General features: G+C 43.5%; 1 protein-coding gene and 1 long non-coding RNA gene across 3 annotated transcripts in view; one reads left to right on the plus strand and one right to left on the minus strand.

Moving 5' to 3' along the window:
- axl (AXL receptor tyrosine kinase) overlaps positions 1-23,830 on the plus strand; it is a 25,768-nt gene continuing 1,938 nt past the window's right edge. The window contains exons 1-18 of the mRNA XM_078792710.1: positions 1-401; positions 4,459-4,669; positions 4,873-4,973; positions 5,048-5,230; positions 8,899-8,979; positions 9,055-9,170; positions 12,590-12,767; positions 17,132-17,274; positions 17,340-17,484; positions 19,500-19,686; positions 19,761-19,852; positions 20,952-21,047; positions 21,266-21,343; positions 21,411-21,503; positions 21,602-21,723; positions 22,018-22,127; positions 23,183-23,342; positions 23,422-23,558. Of these exons, the coding sequence (XP_078648836.1) occupies positions 302-401; positions 4,459-4,669; positions 4,873-4,973; positions 5,048-5,230; positions 8,899-8,979; positions 9,055-9,170; positions 12,590-12,767; positions 17,132-17,274; positions 17,340-17,484; positions 19,500-19,686; positions 19,761-19,852; positions 20,952-21,047; positions 21,266-21,343; positions 21,411-21,503; positions 21,602-21,723; positions 22,018-22,127; positions 23,183-23,342; positions 23,422-23,558 (2,333 nt within the window). The 5' untranslated portion in view covers positions 1-301. The remainder of the gene's footprint in view (positions 402-4,458; positions 4,670-4,872; positions 4,974-5,047; positions 5,231-8,898; positions 8,980-9,054; positions 9,171-12,589; positions 12,768-17,131; positions 17,275-17,339; positions 17,485-19,499; positions 19,687-19,760; positions 19,853-20,951; positions 21,048-21,265; positions 21,344-21,410; positions 21,504-21,601; positions 21,724-22,017; positions 22,128-23,182; positions 23,343-23,421; positions 23,559-23,830) is intronic.
- On the minus strand, positions 2,338-22,829 carry LOC144899643 (uncharacterized). Of its 2 annotated transcripts, XR_013627954.1 has the most exons (4): positions 22,604-22,829; positions 17,312-17,478; positions 6,664-6,740; positions 2,338-2,694 (listed from the first exon to the last, which is right to left on the minus strand). It is a non-coding gene; the product is annotated as an uncharacterized LOC144899643 (long non-coding RNA). The 2 variants fall into 2 exon arrangements; XR_013627955.1 differs by lacking the exon at positions 22,604-22,829 and having other exon boundaries at positions 17,312-17,611.

The raw sequence follows: 23,830 nt of genomic DNA on the forward strand, positions 1-23,830 counted from the left end.
AAGCAAAACAAACAAGGTGCCCGACGAGCGGCAGACCACATCCTCTTAGAAGAAGCTGACTTGTGGAATTTGAATCCTGTTTGAAGGAGGAGAGAAGGAGGAGAAAAGAAGGAGGAGGAAGGAGAGGGAGTGGAGGAATTTTCGCACACTGTGACGGAACACCGAAGTAGAAACTCCTCCACTAGAGGCAAACTTTTTCTTTGCACCGCAGAAGAAACCTGGTTTCCTATCGGGACTTTATTTGTGGTGGACTTTTGGACTTTTAAGAGAACTTTTCTCCTCTCAATCGCGACAAGATGAGATGATGGACTCCGGTGATGTTTCCGAGAAGTCCGCTTTCACGGTCCTCTTCTTGTTCTTGTTCATGTTCGGTCCGGCAAAGGTGGCCAGCATTGATCGAGGTAAGATGAAGTTCTTCAAGAGCTAAGTGGGGTCCATTAACGTGTTAGAAGACTTTGAAGGTGACGATGAGGAGGTCAGGCAGGTAAACATCTGGGCTGCTAGTTGATAGTGATTTATTTCAACACACACGTCACTAAGATGGAATGGTTGGATTGTTTACATGTGTAAGCTTTGGTACGACGTGCCAAAGAACACAGGAGTTTCTTTAAGGGGAAATCTGAGAAGAGTAATAGTTCTTACAAAGCAGTAATACGCATGGAGAACACTAGAGGGCAGCTTTTAAAAAAACAGCAATGACAGGTTCCCTGGACCCTAAAAAGATCTCCGAGTGGACTATCTTATGCTAAAAACACTATCTTCTTCTAAACAACACCACCGACGGCGGAGTACGGTGCTGTTTTGCCTTCCGACGTTATCGTCATGTTCGTTTTGAAGTCTTACTGCCACCTACTGGCCTGGAATGCGTGTTACAGCCACAGCCATACAGGAAGTGGTGGCTTTTGTTGGTCTAAACGACAAGAACGTGGGGAAACAGGTCTCAGGAAGAGACAATACAAAGGTTGTGAAAAAAGGAGGCAGTGTATTAGGTAGTATAAGGGTTAATTACTCTCCAAGTAAAACAAAATGGTGACTGAGCTTTTTTGTGTACAGTCATACTGCCTCCCCCTGGCCTGGCATGCATATTACAGCTTGGTCCCGCTCAACTGCTACCTGCCATACAGGAAGTGTTTTATAGTAATGCTAAGCCTGTCACGATAATCAATACATTGATTAACCAAAGGTAGATTAATTCATTAATGGACAAGTGCATCTATGCTATGTGTTTCATTTGCTGGTTTATCCATCGCACACAGGCTGAATGACAGTAGTTACTTGTATTGATACAGGCAACGTCTGTGTCAAGCTAATGCCGCTCACAGGTACAATATACTTGAGTACCATCTAGTGGTTCAAATGCGAATTACACCTCTCACAACAATAATGAAAGAATGGTCTAAAAAATGTTTCCGATATTATTTGTTATTGTTATCGTGACAGGACTAAGTCATACACATGGAGAACACTAGGGTGGTCACCTTTTACAATAGTTTTTTAACTGTTTAAATGACAATGTGGAATATTCCACATCTGAAAAAAGTCACAGGGCTAACATTTTGCTAAAAAAAATTTAGAATGTGAAAAGCAGAGGATGCATATAATGTGTGTACGCATGCTAGCCTGTGTACGAGGCATGCTAGCCTGTGTATGAGGCATGCTAGCATGTGTACGAGGCATGCTAGCATGTGTACGAGGCATGCTAGCATGTGTACGAGGCATGCTAGCCTGTGTATGAGGCATGCTAGCATGTGTACGAGGCATGCTAGCATGTGTACGAGGCATGTTAGCAGGCATGTTAGCATGTGTACGAGGCATGCTATCCTGTGTATGAAGCACGTTAGCCTGTGCACGAGGTATGTTAGCCTGTGTACGGAGCCTTTGTTTCATACTGTCACTGCCTCCTGCTGGCCTGGCATGTGTATGGCCAAGGTCATGTTTGACATATTGCTAAGTTATATGAAAGTATATCTCATTTGTTGACTTCCAGGTTGGCAGTTTTTTAACAGATGACACATACATTTTTGATGATTTTTTTACTACACATTACTTAATAAGCGAAAACAAATTTCTTTAGACTTTTTTTGGTCCCGTGTATCCAATCAACCTTCAGTGGAGATCTGTATGAAGGTGCTAAAAATGTAAATATACATTAAGTAATTTTTTTTATGTTCTTTAACTAATTAATACGTTTGAATATAATTTTACATTTTTTTGTTTCCATTATGTATTACTTTAGAATACATTGTTAATTTAATGTTTAATAAAAGTTGGATAATTTTCCACACATTTTTTTAGTGAATGTAATTTTTCATATTTAAAAAATATTTTTTTACTACACTACTCGACTAGACGTTGGGGAGTTAAAGGGGGATTTCACCTGCTCACTCACGGCCAGGATGAGGCAAATATGACTTTATTGTAAGATATAATAACATATTTCCACCATGTCTCAGCTCCTGTTAGTCTGGGCAGGGTCGGAGGGGCTCAGACTTGAAGGGTCTGGTTTGTGAGTCAGAGACTGGAACATGATGGATGGCGGGAGGGAGCTGTGATGAATCCAAATAATGGCGGGGGACGGGGGCGCGGATCCAGTGAATTAGGAGCAGGGGGGAGGGGGGTGCACGTTGGGATGCTCGCTGTGTGCCACTTTCACTGACTGGGAGCGTGGAAGCGCTTGCTCAACATCTCGTGGCCCTGGAGGGAGTTTGGGGGACAAAAAGGGAGGAGATGAGCATTTCAAGGCAAACGCACGCCAGCCTGGTCTTTTCAGAAGATTATTGTCATGTCAGTACCTTTTTACAACACACGTGCACATCCATGACATACATGCAACCTACAGTTGGTGTGTGGAGAGACAGACAGGCATCCCGTATGGCTTCATGTGTCCTTCATCTTTGGAAATCTTTAGTTATTTTATTCTTTAAGTGAAGTTATTCCTGCCATGCTTGGACTTTTTTATGTCTTTAGTGAGTCTGGCATCTGGAAATGACAAACAAGAGCGTGGGACACACGCCACAGGATGTTCAGATATTCACCCAAAATACTTGGCAATTTCCATAGTTTATAAATAGCTTGGAAATTATATGAATGGAAAATATTTGCAAAAAAGTATTTGTTTTTTATAATAGTTTTGTAATGATTTTTTTACATGTAAAATTTGTCATTTTTCATATTTTTAAAAAATACTTTGGAAATAAATGTATGAATGGACATTATCATTTTTATAATTTTTAAATAATCTGTAAATTGGTATTTACATGGAAAATATTTTTAATATTTGACATGATCATATTCATGGAAATTATTTTACATTTTAATTGTTTTTAAATAGTTTGGAAATTGTTATATTTGGATTTTTTTTTAATATTTTTAAATTAATAATCAATGGAAAATATTTTTAATTGTTCATAGTTTTTAAATAGTAGTATATTAATGGAAAATGTGTCCTTTTTAGTGTTTTTTACAGTATTATATTTATGAAAAAACTTGTCATAGTTTTGAAATACTTACACTTAAATACTTGAGTAGTTGTATTTATGGAAAATATTTGTTATGGTTATATTTATGGTGGTGAGAAATAGTTTATGAATGACAAATTGACTGGGATGTTAACTTCGTGTTTGTTGCGTTACGTGTCCTGGCGTGCATTTGAGATATACTCTGCACGGGTCAAAGGTGAAAGGTGGTCCGTGAAGCAGACGAGGGAGGCGGGGGGACAAGCTTGAGAAAGTCTGCAAAGACGTGAGTCATGTGACAAATGAGTTCCCCTCCTGGGAGCGAGCGGCCGTGTACGTTGGAGTTTCTCTGCAGGATGACCACTGGGAGAGAAAAGAGAAGGGGGCGGAGCCTGGGGCAACTGGGGCGAGAACTTTTTGCTTTATGGGGCGGAAAGATCTTCTCAACACTGACTGCATCATTTGTCCAGAAAGCATTTTTGTGTGGACAGCAAAAGTCAGCAACCTCGAAAGTTTAGACTTTTGTCTTTCACTTTTAGGAAAGGAAGCCAGGAAGTCAGACATGACTGCGTATTATATCACATTTTTAATTCAATTGTAGATGTTTTTTTACTGTACATTATTTTTTGCTGAATAAGTGAAAATGTTTTTCTTTAGAAACATTTTCTTGTCCCATGTATTGCATTAACGTCTAGTGAGATCTGTATAAAGGCGATCAAAATTACTTTAATTAATTAAAAATATTTACTATTTTTAATACATTTAGAATATCATTGTAATTGTTTTCATTATGTATTTGAAAATAAATTAATTCCAAATTTTTTATGCACATTTTTATAAAAATTTTTTTTACTATACTTTTTTTTTTTTTAGTCCCATGTATCCCCTTCACCTTTGGTGCAGATCTGTATATAGGTGCATTTGTTACCATTGCAAAATGGTTGACATATTTATGAGTTTATTCCCCAAACTGACTCTTCCTTGTTCCATTTCCCCATGAAAGACTTGGAGTTCACGGAGAGTCCTGCGGCGGTGGTCTCGTCTCTGGGCCGCCCCGTGAGGCTGCAGTGCAGGCTCAGGGTGGGATACGGCGAGGAGGAGGAGCGTCCCGACGTGGAGTGGCTGAAGGACGGCTTGCCGCTTCACGGCGCCGAGACGGACCAGCTGGAGGTGCCAAACGGCCGCCAGCACTGGGTGGTGGTGAGCATGCTCAGGTAGGCAGCGAGGGAAGGACTGTGTCGTGTCAGCTCGCGAGGGAAATGAGCCAAAGCGTCGTCTCCTGTGGTTTGGCTGCTTTGTCTTTCTAATCCCACAATGAATCTTGATGGGATTGGAAGGCAATGAGAATGTGGTCGCTCTTCCTCGTTTTCCTGTCTCTTCTTTTGGGAAAAATCCAATCTGATCCTTCTCTCCATAGGATTGACAAGGTCCAACTTGCGGACATGGGAAGTTATCAGTGTACGGTCCAGGTAGAAGGCCAGCAGATCTTGTCTAAGGAGGGAAGCATCCTGCTTGAGGGTGAGTCCAAACTCTTCCCCAAAGGGGTACCATGGACCCAGTATCAAGTCTGACCGGACTGCTTCTCCCTTTAGGTCTTCCTCACTTCTCCACTGAGCCTCAGCACATGTCTGTGGTGGCCAACGAGTCACTGAGCCTGCGCTGCGTGGCCCATGGCCCACCAGAACCCGTACGAGTCATCTGGTTGCAAGACGGGGCTCCTCTGAACACCCTGGATGACCCGGTGGCCATGTCGCCCTCCGTGCTCAACCTCACAGGTACTAGTCTAACCAGAAACCCGTAGTACACCTCGGCTTCACTGGTACCACCTGCAAATGTGGCCTCCGTGGTACCAACCTCACAGGTACTAGTCTTAAAAGAACCACCTTGTAAACCTAGTCTCAATTGGTACTTCCCAATACTCAACCACACAAGTGCCAGGCTTTACCAGTACCACAAAATTCTGTCTTACTAGTACCAGTCTTACCATTACTACAGTACTCCCTCACAAGTAACAATGGTACAGCCTGAAAATGTAACCTCAGTGGTACGAACCTCACCGGTGCCAATGTTACTAATTCCTTCTCTGCTTTACTGGTACCAGCGCAGTTTTACCAGTACCAACTGGGTACCAACGTGACCCAATTCCAATCTGACAGATCCCGCTTGGTGCTAAGTCTTGATGATACCAACCTCACTTGTATCATAATTATCGGTACTAAGGATCGACCGATACATCGGCCGGCTGATATATCGGGTCGATATTTACTTGAATCGGTATGGCCGACACGCGCGTAGGTTCGCCGGGCAGCTTTGTGTTGTTGGAAGACCCTGCAACACACGCAGTCGCGGTACCCTTCCCACACCGCAACAGTGGTGAATCACAACACAGGTACGTTTTCAACTTTTAATTAGCTTCTAATTAGAAATAGGAAACATGAACGCCAAGTGCATGCAATATACGTCCTTGAAAATATAGTTTAGTTTGTGGGTCTCTAAACCAGGAATGCTGGTACCGGGAATACTCCAGTAGCACCAACTACACTCATACCAATTTTTATTATTACTGGTACCAGTTACCAGGACGACCCTTTCACTGGACAACATCTCTGGTACCAACCTGACCAGAACTAATCCTACAGATCCCTCGCAATGCTAATCCTTGGTGGTACAAACCTCACTGGTCCCAGACTTACCAGTACCACCCTCTAACTGACAATCCCTTCCCTGTTACCATCTGAAAAAGTAACCCCAGTGGTATCAACGTTACTGGTGGCAACCTGACCAGTATCGATCTTACAGATCCCATTCATGCTAAGCTTCAGTGGTACATACCGCACGGATACCAATACTACCAGTACTACCTAATTTATAATATTACTGGCACCAGTCTTATACCAGGACCACACTCTCAATGACCAAGATCACAGGTACCAAACTTACTTAGAACTTTGAACAAGTTACTTTTAGAATATCTAAGCCCCTGCTGTAGTGTATGCACCAAACACCAGCAGTGGACGGGCCTTGTGGCGTGTGTGTGAAGGAACACAAATACATGTGCTGAGGAGATAAAAGATGAGGTGGTCCGGCTGGCAGAGTGAGTCACACACGGGAGTGTGTGTGTGTGTTTGAGTGTGTGTGCTGGCGGCAGGATCTGCTTTGACTCATCCTAGCGGTTTGGCTGGTGATGACCAGGAACAGGAACACTCACCTTTGTGGAATGGACAGCTGCACCGGCAGTACGCCACTCCAAAACTAACATGGCATCTTCCGCCGGTAGAAAGATAACTATGAAAGACAAGAAAGCAAAACGTGGATATGAGTATATTATGAAGTCATATTCATATCAATAGCCACTTCTTTTGGCTCCTATTGGATTGTGCACAACACTCCCTGTTGACCTACACTTTCTCTGAGTCAAAGTCCTGCAAGGAGATGATAAAAGTAGTTTTATGGTTCTGGACTTTAGGCTGGTGTCACTTCCTCGCTGATTATGTGTAGTCATTTTGTGTAGAAACAGAAAATCATGAAACAGTCCACATGCTGTGGAGGAAGCTCTTTTTAAAAAGCAGATGTTGTTCACGTGCGCCTGTGTTGTTTTGGTCGGCTGGCGTGGAAGCAGTGAGACGTGAGGGCGAGTGGCGCAATCGCCACACTCACACACACACCCTACTTGAGCATCACCCAACAAATGTTACTTTTTTTCCACACTCCTCACAGAGGAGGCTTGTTGAATCCAGCACAAAATGACAGTGTCAGTGTGTGTGTGTGTGTGTGTGTGTGTGAACTAGTGGCAACACTGCAAGGTCACATGGTGTCAGTGTGTGTGGAATGTTTCAAGTGTGTGAGCACGCTGACACTTGTTAAATGTCAGGATGTGACACACTGTTGGTGGACTTCTGGAAAGACTGTGGAGCATTGATACACCACTATGTCTTTTTTTTTTTTTTACGCTGGCTGATTTTTATCGGTTTTATGCAATCAACTTGTTTTTGAACTTAACTGATGTTTACACATGATGTTCACGCAGCATGACATTTTTTAATGGGTCTGCCCATGTTGCTAAATGCTGGCCCAGCGTCTGAGCTAGTTGGTGGCTTTTGGGGCTTTGCCTTTGAAACTATTTTTAATCCTGGGCAGTACAACAATGAAAACAAACTGCTAATGGTGCTAATAGCAAGCATGCTAGCAACCTGCATGGATACATTGTGATACCTTAGCATCTTTTCCTTCACTAGACAGTGGCATAAAGCGCTAAATGATAATGTATAGGTACTACATTTTAATTTGGGGAGAATCCCAACAAAATGTAAATGCTAACAATGCTAATAGCCAGTATGCTAGCAACCTGCATGGATACATTGTGATACCATAAGAACATCTTTTCCTATGTACATATAAAGTCCTAGCTGACACCTATTTTAATTTGGGGATAATCCCTTCAAAATGTAAATTATAACAATGCTAATAGCTAGCATGCTAACAGCAACCTGTGTGGATACGTTGTGATATAATAACATCTTTTCCTATGTACATATAAAGTCCTAGCTGTCACCTATTTTAATTTGGGGAGAATCCCTAAAAAATGGAAATGCTAACAATGCTAATAGCCAGTATGCTAGCAACATGCATGGATACATTGTGATACCTTAAGAACATCTTTTCCTATGTACATATAAAGTCCTAGCTGCCACGTATTTTAATTTGGGGATAATCCCTTCAAAATGTAAATGATAACAATGCTACTAGCTAGCATGCTAACAACAACCTGCATGGATACACTGTGATACCATAAGAAGATATTTTCCTATGTACACATAAAGTCCTAGCTGCCACCTATTTTAATTTGGGGAGAATCCCTAAAAAATGTAAATGCTAACAATGCTAATAGCCAGTATGCTAGCAACCTGCATGGATACATTGTGATACCATAAGAACATCTTTTCCTATGTACATATAAAGTCCTAGCTGCTACCTATTTAAATTTGGGGAGAATCCCTAAAAAATGGAAATGCTAACAATGCTAATAGCTAGCATGCTAGCAACCTGCATGGATACATTGTGATACCATAAGAACATCTTTTCATCTTTTTATGTACACATAAAGCCATAGCCGCCACTTTAATTTGGGGAGAATCCCTGCAAAATATAAATGCTAACAATGCTAATAGCGAGCATGCTAACAGCATGTGTGGATACATTGTGAAGAAAATAAAACAGTCACAGAATTACAGTGTGAAGGCTGGCGGGTTGTGTTTCATAAAAGTTTAGAGCTCAGCTTGCTGACTCACATGAACACCCTCATTACCACACTGCTGATTCAGCCGCCACATCGCCATGGTAACCACCAGCATCACCTTTATGTCACTTCAGAAACTGCAGCTCATGGTAGGGCTTTCATTTGTTTGTTTTTCCTAAAAATAGCTTTGCACTTTTTCCTACTCAGGCTTGAACCGAACCAGCACTTTCTCCTGCGAGGCCCAGAACAACAAGGGCGTGGCCGCCTCTGGATCTGGCACCATCACGGGTAGGAGGCCATCGTATCTATTTGGATCGCTTCAAATTAAATGTTTGTTTTTCTTAAAACTGTTTGTTGTTTCAGTGCTGCCGGCTCCGCCTCACCACCTGAGGGCCTCCAATGTCATGCCGACCAGCCTCTGCTTGTCGTGGCAACCCGGCTTTGGAGGCGACTACCAGATCGTGCGCTGCTCTGTGCAGGTGAGACGACATGTTGAAACCAGAAAACCAGAACGAGCGCCCCTTCCCGGCTTTGTTCCCCTGGAGCAGCGGGATTGGGTTTCGCTCTGGGAAAGCGGCCTCCCCCAACTCATCTCGATGCAGCCGCCCTCCCTTCCCCTCTCGCCGTGGGCCGCTTGGTGGCCATTACGGCGATTGGCGCCACCCCTAAACGTCTGCTTCTAATAAAGCTGCTCCTCATACCTCTCACCCAAACCCCCCTTCTCCCGCCTCCCTCCCTTGCTGGGACAGGGAATAAAGGCGAGGGGCCCGGCCCGGCCAAACGGGGCAAAAGTGGGAATGTAATGTTTCAGAGTGAAAGATATGAGTCAGAAGAAAAGAACAATCTTTTAAGACTTCCTAAAAACAGGAACTGGCCTCAGCTATTCATGTCTGAGCCACGGCAGGGGAATGTGGAGTGACTCAGTCACGACTGAGTCGCTCAAATTCTATTAAAACATGCAGGTTTGCAGCCTGGACTTGACTCATGAGGTCAGGAATGACACACACACACAGCTTAGCTAACTCACACTAACCTGAATGCAGCTGTCAAAGGTCAAACACCTGCTCACACACACAATTATGACTTGCATCCCTCAAAGCTCAAAAGCCACAGCGGGAAGTGCAGCTGAATGGTTAGCATTAGCGGCACAGTGGAACGTCCCAAGTGGACCGTTACGGAGCACCCGCAGAGATTCTGCAGAGGCAGCAGTCAGGATGTTTGGACTCGTGTTGGTTTTGTTCCCAGCCTCTTTGGTTTCTTAATGATCCCCTATTATGGAAAAGTGACTTACCGTTGTAAGTATGTATATATCTTATATAGGGTGAACCCAGGGTGCAAAGACAAGGTGGCAGGTTGGTTCGATAAACCACAGACAAAAGGCAAAGGAGTATAATAACTAACAAGGCTACAGTGTACAGATAAGGCCATGCGAGGTGGAAACAGGAACGTGCAAGAAAAGAATGAATGAAAGCAGGAAACAGGAAAACAGCTAAAAAATAACTTCGCCAAACACGCAGGTAACCATCCTCCGAGTTAGACTATCAAACCCACAACTAGCAGACACTCCAGCTGAACTAAATACAGCGGTACCTCGGTTTTGGTCATGAATTTATTCCTAATTGTCTGACCAATCTTAACAAAAAATACATTCAATAGAGAATGATTACAATTTTACAACAATGTGAAAATATTCTAAATGAGGAATGGATGGAACTTACAGTGCATCCGGAAAGTATTCACAGCGCTTCACTTTTTCTACATTTTGTCATGTTACAGCCTCATTCCAAATTGTATTAAATTAATCTCTTACCTCAAAATTCTACACAAAATACTCCATTATGACAATGTGAAAAGGTTTTTTTTTACTTTTTTTGAATTTATTAAAAATAGAAAACAAAAAAATCACATTTACATAAGTATTCACAGCCTTTGCCATGAAGCTCAAAATTGAGCTCAGGTGCATCTTTTTTCCACTGATCATCCTTGAGATCTTTCTACAGCTTAATTGGAGTCCACCTGCAGTAAATTCAGTTGATTGGACATGATTTGGAAATATAATAACTGTCTATATAAGGTCCCACAGTTGACTGTGCATGTCAGAGCACAAACACCAAGCATGAAGTCAAAAGAACTGTCTGTAGACCTGCGAGACAGGATTGTCTTGAGGCACAAATCTGGGGAAGGATACAGAAACATTTCTGCTGCTTTGAAGGTCCCAATGAGCACAGTGGCCTCCATTATTCGTAAATGGAAGACGTTTGGAACCACCAGGACTCTTCCTAGAGCTGGCCGGCCTTCTAAACTGAGCGATCGGGGAAGAAGGGCCTTAGTCAGGGAGGTGACCAAGGCCCCGATGGTCACTCTGTCAGAGCTCCAGCGTTCCTCTGTGGAGAGAGGAGAGCCTTCCAGAAGGACAACCATCTCTGCAGCAATCCACCAATCAGGCCTGTATGGTAGAGTGGCCAGACGAAAGCCATCAGACCAGAGAATTTGGTTTCTCATGGTCTGAGAGTCATTCAGGTGCTTTTTGGCAAATTCCAGACGGGCTGCCATGTTCCTTTTACTAAGGAGTGGCTTTCATCTGGCCACTCTACCATACAGGCCTGATTGGTGGATTGCTGCAGAGATGGTTGTCCTTCTGGAAGGCTCTCCTCTCTCCACAGAGGAACGCTGGAGCTCTGACAGAGTGACCATCGGGGCCTTGGTCACCTCCCTGACTAAGGCCCTTCTTCCCCGATCGCTCAGTTTAGAAGGCCGGCCAGCTCTAGGAAGAGTCCTGGTGGTTCCAAACGTCTTCCATTTACGAATAATGGAGGCCACTGTGCTCATTGGGACCTTCAAAGCAGCAGAAATGTTTCTGTATCCTTCCCCAGATTTGTGCCTCAAGACAATCCTGTCTCGCAGGTCTACAGACAGTTCTTTTGACTTCATGCTTGGTGTTTGTGCTCTGACATGCACAGTCAACTGTGGGACCTTATATAGACAGTTATTATATTTCCAAATCATGTCCAATCAACTGAATTTACTGCAGGTGGACTCCAATTAAGCTGTAGAAAGATCTCAAGGATGATCAGTGGAAAAAAGATGCACCTGAGCTCAATTTTGAGCTTCATGGCAAAGGCTGTGAATACTTATGTAAATGTGATTTTTTTGTTTTCTATTTTTAATAAATTCAAAAAAAGTCAAAAAAAAAACTTTTTCACATTGTCATAATGGAGTATTTTGTGTAGAATTTTGAGGTAAGAGATTAATTTAATACAGTTTGGAATGAGGCTGTAACATGACAAAATGTAGAAAAAGTGAAGCGCTGTGAATACTTTCCGGATGCACTGTAACCCAGGGTTCACAGTACAGGGCAAAAGGAGCACTATTGTACTTACTAAGGCAATGTTTTAAATGAAAACTGAATCATACAAAAACCAAGGTTTGATTCTAAAACCCAAATTACAAATCAAAGGCAGGTGTGCTCCCTATATATAACCAGTGTAAAGGTGATGCATTCAATCGATACAGAAAAGAGACGTATCTAAATAAAAACAGAAAAAGACGCGACCAAAACTCCAAACTGTCATGTCACTTCCTGTTTACAAGAACCAAAAAGTGTATATCTCCCTCATTTATTCGCTTCCCTTTTCAGAGAAGAGTTTAAAGTTGCATCATGAAGGAAAATCCTCCTTCCACAAGGACATGATACCCCCTGCCCCCGTACACCCACCACTTACAAGCAGGCTTTGCTACACATCTTAAAAATAAAGCCGACTTTGATGACTTTCATCAGTGACTATGCTAACCTAGCATGGTGTTTTACTGTGAGTGTAATGCTAGCACTTTGGCATCACCTTGCTATGCTGTTCTAGTTGTAGTATACCTGTATATGTCATACAATTTTTTTTCTTAGGCCTCGTCAGGAGATGAAGATCGGATCATACACAACCAAAATGTCAACGTCCCGCCGGCTGAACTCCTCCTGGAGGATTTGGAGCCACACAGCCACTACGCCTTCAGGGTGGCGTGTCACAGCAGCCAGGGGCCGTCCGACTGGTCGCCCTGGGTGGACGTGCACACAGCAGAAGGAGGTAAGCCCAAACCGTGTCTTCTCGCCACATCAACCAGGAGTCAAGTTAGTGGGAGTCGTAACGTTCCCGACACGCTACCCAACATGCACTGCTGCTTCGGAGGAGTTGTGTCCATGATTGAAAAGAGGAAGTGTCTCTCCTAACAGAGCAGTCACGGAGGTGTTTGATGGACTGGACATCAGTCAACTTTCACTTCTTCATTCAGTAAAGAAAAAAAGCCACTTGTCTTCCTCTGCACGGGAAGAGAAGACCAAGTGTTGTCATTTCTCAGGAAGGTCACAAAGAGGCAAGATGGGAGGTTATCTTGTTACACGGCCGCCATATTTGAACGATTTGAAAGACTCCCCAAAGACCTTCATGCTCTATGTCAAACGTCTAAAATGCTGCTGCATGTGGTTCTCATCGGGAAGCTACGCTACATAAACATCAATTCAAGCAGAGGAACACGTGTCCACTAAAAACGACAAGAAGAACACATGGATGCGTTCCTTCCTCTGCAGCTCCAAGACTTTCTAGAAGAGCTCTGTCCATCTGTGAAGCCATCACTGATGTTGGACCTGACAGACAAGGGAAGCTTACAATAGTCCATAAGGTCTTGCTAAGACAATAAAGGGACCACTAAGGACTCTAGTCCAAACTCTGTAGGTTGGAGGAATACAGTAGTCCATAATGTCCTGCTAAGACAACAAAAGGACCACTAAGGACTCTAGTCCAAACTCTGTAGGTTGGAGGAATACAATAGTCCATAATGTCCTGCTAAGACAACAAAAGGACCACTAAGGACTCTAGTCCAACCTCTGTAGGTTGGAGGAATATAATAGTCCAAAAAGTCTTGCTAAGACAATAAAGGGACCACTAAGGACTCCAGTCCAAACTCTGTAGGTTGGAGGAATACAATAGTCCATAATGTCTTGCTAGGACAACAAAGGACCACTAAGGACTCTAGTCCAAACTCTGTAGGTTGGAAGCATACAATAGTCCATAAGGTCTTGCGAAGACTATAAAGGGACCACTAAGGACTCTAGTCCAACCTGTCTTTAGGTTGGAGGAATACAATAGTCCATAAGGTCTTGCTAGGACAACAAAGGGACCACTAAGGACTCTAGAAGTATAAATAGTCCAAAAGAGTCCAAAAGTCTTGCTAGTTCATGTCCATGTGCCCCATGTGTTTGTAATAGAACAACAATGTACTTCAAAGTGTCATCCAGACACAGTTCCAAAATGGTGTCCTCTTCCTCCTTCTCCTATTTGGGTCTAACCACTTGTTGAGTTGACTTGCGGTGGTCCGATGCCACCAAAAGCACCGCTGAAGAATTTCCAAAACAACAATCTCTGTCTTTCTGCCTTCGTGTTGCATTTCCCTCCTTTTTGACCTCACGCCACCTCTCATGTAGCAAGGCAGTGTGGGAAAACACCACCAAGAGAAAAGCAAGTGGAGGGAAGAGGGGGTGGTGGGGGTGGTACTATGATCCCAATAGAGGAGCCCCCACCCCAAGGAGCAGAGAATAGGACGGAGGGAGGAGGGGGCATCCAGTGGGAGTGGAAGCAGCCATCTTAATCCTCGTCCAATATTAGTTTGTCTTCTTTATCTACACGCTAACAGGATTACACTCCTCTGCATCCTAAAAAAACCCTGCCGCTTTTCACTACATCGGCCAACAAACACGCAGCCATGTCCAAATACGGACGCAGTATTTGTTTTTGTGGTTGCAGCATTTTTACTTTGTGTGTTTTTGGTTTTAGATTTTTTTTGGCCAGCGTATTTGACACACGTCTGAGCAAAGATGATCGACATCGTCCGGGGCAAATTTGGGTTTTCAAGAGAAATTCTTTTCAAATATTATGTCCTCCCCGGACTCTTTCAGGACACACGACAACACCTTTAAGACGGGGGTGTCCAAAATGCAGCCCACACCTTGTTTTGTATTGCCATATAGCTCATTTTAAACAAAAAAACAGAAAAAAATACAGCAAAGGGCGCAGTAAGGTAAAGAGAAAAAGCTGTAATGTTGATACTCATAGCTAATGAATAAACAATTGTCTTTAAATGCATATAACAGTTTTATACTTTTTTAGAAATACATAAAAACATCAGGAAGAATTAGAAAAACAAAGCAAAAGGTGCAATGTAAAGAGAAAAGGCAGAATTATTGATTCTCCTAACCAATTCTAATACATGAATACTTTTTTGTCTGTAAATATACTGTTAATATTTACCCTTCAAACAGAATGTAAAACATACAAGGATGGATGGAAGGTGTCACGTCCTAACACAACAGGTTGACTTGGTTGCCATGGTTACCTCCTGGCACGCCATCAAGTTACATCAATGTTGTGATGACAAGTATGTTGCAGTCACCGTGGGAGCGCTTGGTTTATTTTTGGGAGCCTCCCAGCATTGTGAGGCCGCTTTTGACCTCAGCACGACCTTTTTCCATGCGTTTGCGGACAAATAAAACACACACACACACAAGAGAGTCGTCTCCAGTGTGTTGAACAGTAGTCAGTTTGCGCAACTGGACAGTGTGTGTTGTTGTTGTGCGATGACAAACAGATGAGCACATATGCGCTGGAAACAATTCCACCAGTACTGACGGGAAAAAACTTCACACACATTTCCATCTTGTAACGTTCAACAAAGAACATCTTTGTTCTCTTCAACGTCCCTCACATAAAGACAGCGGCTCCTCACCACAGCCAGAGGAAAAGAGAAGAAAACTGGAGAGGAGGAGGAGTAGGAAGGGAGGGAGGGAAGGAGGGAGGGGCCGGCTGAAGGTGGAGAAGTCCTTGACTCGTTTTGGCTGACGAGAGGCGAGTGCATGTGGAAACAATCAAGCGGCAAACACTTCCTGATAACATCACGCTTATGACCTGGACCACGTTTCCCAGACTGCCTCAGTCTCACACACACACACACACACACACAATTTGTCGCGGCTTATCCAGCTCAGAACTTTGTGGCCATAAAGAAAGACTCTTAGGAAGCAGCTCAGAACTCTTCCCAGTCCAAACACACAAATAATAGAACTTAACATGAGGGCGGGTTGGCATTGTAAGACTACTACCTCAGCCAAACAGGGCCTTTTATACCATAAATAGTTTCTTTGATAGTATGATTTCTTATATATATACATTTATATACAATACTACATTTGTCAAGGTGAAACGGGAAGAAAACATCCAAATCTGGAGACAATCCACCGTACTTCCCCCAAAAGCAAAGAAAACCTCCACTTAAGCTACAAGGGCAATCACTTTAGACAAGGAAAAACCTGCATGAGTTTGAAAAAAACACCAACTGAACATTTAACAGTGGAGGCAAGGAAAAACTCAAGTGAAATAAACTGAAACTCACATGAGCCAACACTTTGGTGACAGAGGCGAGAAAAAACACCCAGCTAGTTACCTAAATGAGCAAGCACTTTGGTGACAGAGGCAAGGAAAAACTCACATTAGCTGAACCCAACAAATTTGGCTGTGGAGGTAAGAAAAAACTCAAGTTAAACAAACTGAATTACACATGAGCAAGCACTTTGGCAACAGAGGCAAGGAAAAGCGCCCATATTGTTACCCAACTTTGCAAGCACTCTGATGAAAGAGACAAGGAAAAACTCACACTAGCAAAAAAAAACCCAGCAACTGAACCCCGTATGAGCCAACACTTTGGTGGTGAAGGCAAGGAAAAACTCCAGTTAAACAAACTGAAACACACATGAGCCAACACTTTGGTGACAGAGGCAAGAAAAAACACCCAGCTAGTTACCAAAATGAGCAAACACAGTGATGACAGAGGCAAGGAAAACAATTAAACCCCATTTGAACCACCACTTCTGAACCCCATATGAGCCAGCACTTTGAAAGTGGAGGCAAGGAAAAAAGGTTAAACTGAACCCCATGTGAGCCAGTGCTTTGGTGATAGACGCAAGGGGAAATGCAAATTACACAGACATGCAAACCTTTTGGTGACAGAGGAAAGGAAAAATGTCAATTGAGTAAAAAAAACAGAACCCCACATGAGCAAGGACTTTGGTGAGAGAGACCAGGAAAAAAAATAAATTTGTTAAAAAACCCAACTAAATCCCACACGAGCTAGCACTTTGGTGACAAAGACAAGGAAAAACTCCCTTTAAAGTCAACTGGCATTGGGGTTAAGTGGGGAAGTTCACCACATCCAGAAGGCGCTCTGCGTGTTTGGCTTCATAATGTGCAGCACTGCCACCTACAGGACAGGAGGGCTGCCTACCTGGGCGTCATAAAACCAGGGGACATGGACATGTAGGATGGGTTTTGCCTTGGCAGAGGTCTGCTTGGTAATGGCAGCCACACACAGGCTCGTAATCAACGTGACATTGTGTGTTTTTCAGTGCCTGATAATCCACCAGACAACGTAACGGTGGTACTGAACGGGACCAAGGTCCACTTGGTCTGGGAGAAACCTGCAGGGAAGCTGAATGGTGACCTTCAGGGCTACCTGGTGGTCTACAGCACGCCCACCATGCAGGAACCGGTAGGATGCAGACACCATCGACGTGGTTGACTCTCACCTGCTGACTGGTCCTCTTCTGCTGACAGGTTGTCATGGATGCCGGCCTGGACACACAGCTGTCAATCAACCTGTCTGTCCCGCTCAGCAACATCACCTATCAGGTGTGTGCGTACACAGACACGGGGGAAGGACCCTGGACTCCGCTGCAGACTGTGACGTTCATATCTGCTGGTGAGGAACAAATACATTTCAGCAACCTTTTTATTGAAGTAAATAAAATATGCAGTTTTTATATGCATTTTATATTCACTATATGCAATATTCATATGCAAAATATACATTGTTGTCACATTTAAGTAATCACTTGGGTAATTAAAAAATATATATACATTTTACATTTAAAATTCATTTTGGCTTGCTAATATTTCATTTAATTAAAACATGTAAGTATAATATCACAATATATGTTTATAAAAAAATAGAAACTATCAAGTACCAGGAAAAGACAATATAAGGAAAAAAAAATTATATTATGTTATGAAATACACAAAATACAATCATAACATATTTCACTATATTACCTTAGGTAGAGTTTTAAAAAACAATAGAATAAGTAAATGTATTTAATAGAAATAATAAATCGGTGTAATATATTTTTTATTTATTATTTTTTATTTAAATTACATCATAATTATATATTTTTGCTTAAAATATATACACAAATGACACAATCATGAAATCATTCATTAAAATACACATAATTCATATCATACTATCCTAACATGTATCCTAACATGTATCCATATCCTAACACTATCCTAACATGTAACATATGTAATATACAGTATAACATCATATATGTGACATATATTTATTTATATTATCATAGTATTTCCAAATATAGTATATTTAATAGCGAATATTTCTTAAAACATGTTTCATTATAATATACCAATGTAAACGATTTTTGTATGATTATTTTTTCTGCTTATTGGTGGTTTTACAGCCACTTTTGCTGTGTTATTAGTGATATATTATATTTTGCTGTAATATTAGTGAATATAATCTCCATGTACACTAAGTAAAATGTACTTTTGACCAATGCTGAATCAGCACTTTACCTAAAATAAAGCCGTCGCAGTCCTACAACATGTTTACGTCATCATCTTTTGTACGAGCTAGCCAAATAGATGAGACATGTACAAATAAATCTTCAAGGTTGGAACTCAGTAAGCCATTGTTTGCTTTTTTGTTGTTGTATTTTTCAGAGTTTCGAGGTGAGCCCCACACAGGGTGACTGCCTTCTTTCTCCTCCTTCCTGTGTGTCTCCGAGAGAAAAGGGAAGAGACAGAAGAAGGGTTGTGAATGAGGACATCATAAATATTTATAGCTTGGCGCTGCATCTCTGTTTGCTTAGTCTCACGGAGCCACGCAGACGATACAAAAGCAGCACAATGACAGATAAAGACGCTTTAGTTGGCAAAAGACGAGACACTGGGAAAAATATTTCGGAGATACTTGCGTTACGGACAAAAAGGCAGAGTTGACCATGGGATTTTAAAATCATGGAAAGCAGAGCATTAACATAGATTCTACACCCAAAACATACAATGACATTATTCAAATATACATATATGACCAACAGAAGTATGTATGACCCAGACCATCACACTACCACCACCATATTTCAACTCAAACCACAGGCTATTTTTCCAAAGGTCTTGGGGATCGTCAAGATCTTTTCTGTCAAAATTGAGACTAGCCTTAATGTTCTTTTTGTTCAGCAGTGGTTTTGGTCATGGAACTCTGCCATGCAGGCCATTTTTTGCCCAGTGTCTTTCTTATGGTGGAGTCATGAACACTGACATTAACTGAGGCAAGCGAGGCCTGCATGTCTTTGGGTGTTGTTGTGGGGTCTTTTGTGACCTCTCTGATGAGGCATGGCTACGCTCTTGGGGTCACTTTGGTTGGGAAGGTTCACCACTGTTCTGTGTTTTCACCATTTTGTGGATAACGGCTCTCACTGTGGTTTGCTAGAGTCCCAAAGCTTAGACATGAGATCTTGGGGCGGGGCAATCCCTTTTTCAAGCAGGGCCATGCAGTTTATTTTGTCCCTTTATAATAATTTAAAAAATGTTTTTTAAACTGCATTTTTACATTTGTTTGATAATCTGAAACACACATGTGTGTGACAAACATGACAAAAAAAACAGGAAGGGGGAAAACACAATTTCATATCCCTGTAGTCATAAAAACTACATTTGTGACAACACCATTGAGTTTTGAGTATTTTATTCCCGCAGGCCTGTCATCGCCACCGGCTTTCTCCTGGCACTGGTGGTACGTGGTGATGGCCGCCACCGGCGCCGTGGCCCTGGCCGTACTCATGATTGTGTACGTGGCTAAGCTGCGGCAGAAGCAGACACGCTTCGGGTGAGTGGAGTCCCGAGGGCGCGGGGACGCCTGTGAGATGTCAGCTTTTGATACAATATGTGGTGTGTTTGCAGCGATGCTTTTGAGCCCATGATGGAGAGCGGAGAGCTGGTGGTGCGATACCGAGCGCGCCGCTCTTACAGCCGCAGGTCCACTGAGGCTACACGTGAGTTGATTCCGCTAACACGCTACTTAACTGTACCTTCAAAATGGCATCTCACAAAGGATAGCACTCTAAATTGACACACTAGCACCCCCCAACATGTTTAAAATAATAATCCAGTTTCACCGATCGCCACAAAACCTGGTAAGGTTAGTGCCTGGTAAGGCACTGTCATCTGGGAGGAACTCCAGTAGAACCTCAGCTCCTTCGCATTGAGAGGAGCCATGAGGTGGCTCGGGCATCTGGTCAGGATGCCTTCCGGTCACCTCGCTAAGGAGGTGTTAGGGCACATCCGACCAGGAAAACCCAGAACAAGGTAGGAGAGACTATGTCTCCCAACTGGCCTTGGAACACCTCAGGATCAGCTGGGTGGGGCTAGATGATGTCGCCGAGGAGAGGGAAGTCTGAGATTCCCTGCCCCCATGACCTTATCTCGGATAAGCAGACTAAGATGGATGTATGGCTAAGCCACACCAAAATTCCAAAAAGGCATCTGTACAAGGTCAGACTTTGATCGAGCTTGGTGCGTATGATGACAATGATACCCTGACTCGCTTACACGACAAACTACAAACTGCTGGGAAGCAAATGGATGCGTGAACTCAAACCTTTGATGGCTTTATCAAGTGTGATGCCATCAAGGTCCATGCGCCTTTCTTGAGTCTCAGTGATTCCAGACAGCGATTCCCAACTGTAAACACACAAACACACACGTATGGCTCTCAGTGTTTGGGAAAACCTCCTGTGCAAGTCCCAGCTTGCTAGAAAGCAGAAGAATTCCGGGCTGAGGAGGAATGCAGGGAACCAAAGACGGGACACATTTAAGGATTTATGTTAAAGTAGAAGAGTTGTCAGCATCTAATTTAGTGTCTGCCCTCGCTGAGCACTAATAGCAGGTCACGCTAGCACTTGCCTACTGCTGCACACAGCGAGCACATTCCGCTTCCAGCGAAGATTGATAGCACATCTGCCGTCTGGAATGTTGGCGAGTTGTCGGTCGCACACGCAGGGGCCCCCCCAGGGAGAACAGGAAGTCCACATGTTGTGTGTAAAGGGAATGTAAAGTGTCACTGCATTGATTTCTGTTGCATTCGCTGTGCAGTGAACAATCTGGGCATCAGCGATGAGCTGAAGCAGAAGCTGCAGGACGTGATGGTGGACAGACACAAGCTGACGCTGGGAAAGACGCTGGGAGAAGGTAAATGAGTTAAGGCGAACGACACAGGGACACGGTAGACTTCCAAGGGCTGAAGCCAGACTGGCATAGCATAACATTGATATAACTTGGCAATATAATAAATAGTATAAATCAAAACAACATGTAGCAGGCAGCTTTATGATTACCAATATTGAAAATATTCTTGCACTGTATGATATTCCGCCAACTAGCGGTGACTGTGTGCTTGTCTCCCGCAGGAGAGTTTGGCTCGGTGATGGAAGGTCTGCTGACCCAAGAAGACTCTGTTCTCCGAGTGGCCGTCAAGACCATGAAGAGTGAGTAAGTCGGTCCTGACTTGGTTTGAATCCCAAATCAAAAACGTGCCTTCTCTCCTCCTTCCAGTCGCCATCTGCACGCGCACAGAGATGGAGGACTTCCTGCGCGAGGCCATCTGCATGAAGGACTTTGACCACTCCAATGTCATGAGGCTTCTGGGTGAGACACTGAAGATGCAACACCAGATGCTTCACCAGAGATCAAAATGGAGATTTATGTTTATCAAGTTTGTTTAGTAATGCAAGGTGTTTCCTCAGGTGTGTGTCTGCAGACTGTGGAGAGCGAAGGCTACCCCTCCCCCGTGGTCATCCTGCCCTACATGAAGCACGGCGACCTGCACAGCTACCTTCTCTACTCGCGGCTGGGAGACTGTCCCGTGGTGAGTGGCGAAGTGTTCCACATGTGTCCACACCCGACACTCTGTCCGTCATGGAGCTCTTCTTCATGAGTCATGCCTTAAGTGTTTCTGTTGGAGCGTCGAGGCGCAGTGAGTAGGAGGCGCGGCCAAAGAGGGGTTCATCATCCATGCAAGATTCCAAGAAAATGGCCAAATATTTTTGCACATTGCGCAAACTTTCAAGGGAGGACTCTCCTCCCATTGAACCTTCACCGACTTACACTGCCGCCCTCTGCTGGACACGGGAGGAATGAAATCTCATGTTTTTTTCCGCAGTACCTCCCCGCTCAGATGTTGGTGAAGTTCATGACGGACATCGCCCGCGGGATGGAGTACCTCAGCAGCAAGAACTTCATCCACAGGGATCTGGCCGCACGCAACTGCATGTACGCTACCTCCACTTCCTGTTTCCATGTGTGTCATGTTTGTATGCAATACCCTGCGCCCTTATTAGCGTAGTTTTGGGGTTTGTGTCTAAACTACATTGTGATCGTATTATATATTTATTACAAAATGTGTCTGCTAACCGTCTGTTAGCATGCTCTCAAAATGGAGACCGGTGACTCTGTATCTGCTACTACTAGCTAACATTAATTTATTTATCCCTTTCATACGTCATTTTATATAATCCCTCGTCTGCTGCCATTAATTTGATATCAGTGCGAAAACGCTCCTTTATAAATGTAATGTTTTCATACAATATGTAGATAATATAAAAACCCTGTTTACGACCTTCTAAATTGTTTTTAAAGCATTATTAGAGCCAGCTAGATATGAAATAACACCCCGTAGTCACGTTTACATTCGTATTACCCAGTATAGTAGACACAATCGGAGAAAATAAAACAGTAGGACTGTTTACCTTGGAGGGGAGCAGAATCAATGGCGGACAGGAAGTGATATGGTCCCATAGTCACCTTTACATTCGACACAATCACAGAAAGTAAGACATGTAGGACTGTTTACCTTGGAGGGGAGCAGAATCAATGGCGGACAGGAAGTGATATGGTCCCATAGTCACCTTTACATTCGACACAATCACAGAAAGTAAGACATGTAGGACTGTTTACCTTGGAGGGGAGCAGAATCAATGGCGGACAGAAAGTGACATGTATTGTTGTGACGTTCATGAACGAACCGGTTCTTTTGAACGGCTCATTAACATGAACGATGGGAACCGAGTTGCAGCTGGGAACCGTTATCCCCCCCAGTTGCAAATAGCATCACGCCACGTTGTGCACGGTGCCTTCACGTTAGTGCGGCAGTAAAAAAAACACATAGGGAGCATTGTTTGGACACTGGATTTGGTGGAACACTACACTACACAATATTACAGTACAGTACATTAAACTACAGTGCAGTACACTACACTGGATACCCCAGAAATAACCCCGCTCGTAAATAGTGATAAAATGCTGATGTGGTGTGATGTGTATTCCAGGCTGAACGAGAACATGAACGTGTGCGTGGCCGACTTCGGCCTCTCCAAGAAGATCTACAACGGCGACTACTACCGGCAGGGGCGGATCTCCAAGATGCCCGTCAAGTGGATCGCCATCGAAAGCTTGGCGGACAGAGTCTACACCACCAAGAGCGACGTGGTCCGTTTAGCTCTCTGCAGCACGTGCGGCCATCTTCTCACGCGACTTTCAAACACCCGTCTTCTTCTTTCTGACTTAGTGGTCGTTTGGCGTCACCATGTGGGAGATCGCCACCAGGGGTCAGACGCCGTATCCCGGCGTGGAAAACAGCGAGATCTACGATTATCTGCGTCAGGGGAATCGTCTCAAGCAGCCTCCAGACTGTCTGGATAGCATGTGAGTTTATTTCATGTTTTATGCTTCAAGAGTAGGAAATTATTAATTAAATTAATTTTCTACCGCTTATCCTCACGAGGGTCGCGGGGTGCTGGAGCCTATCCCGGCTGTGTTCGGGCGAGAGGTGGGGCCAGCCAATCGCAGGGCACATATAGACAAACAACCATTCACACTCACATTCATACCTATGGACAATTTGGAGTCGCCAATTAACCTAGCATGTTTTTTGAATTTTTTGGGAGTTTTTCTCCCCCGGGGAGAACATGCAAATT

The sequence above is a fragment of the Doryrhamphus excisus genome, linkage group LG8, assembly GCF_037039965.1.
Source record: "Doryrhamphus excisus strain RoL-2023G ecotype Guam linkage group LG8, RoL_Dexc_Guam_v1.1, whole genome shotgun sequence".
Taxonomy (NCBI): Eukaryota; Metazoa; Chordata; class Actinopteri; order Syngnathiformes; family Syngnathidae; genus Doryrhamphus; species Doryrhamphus excisus.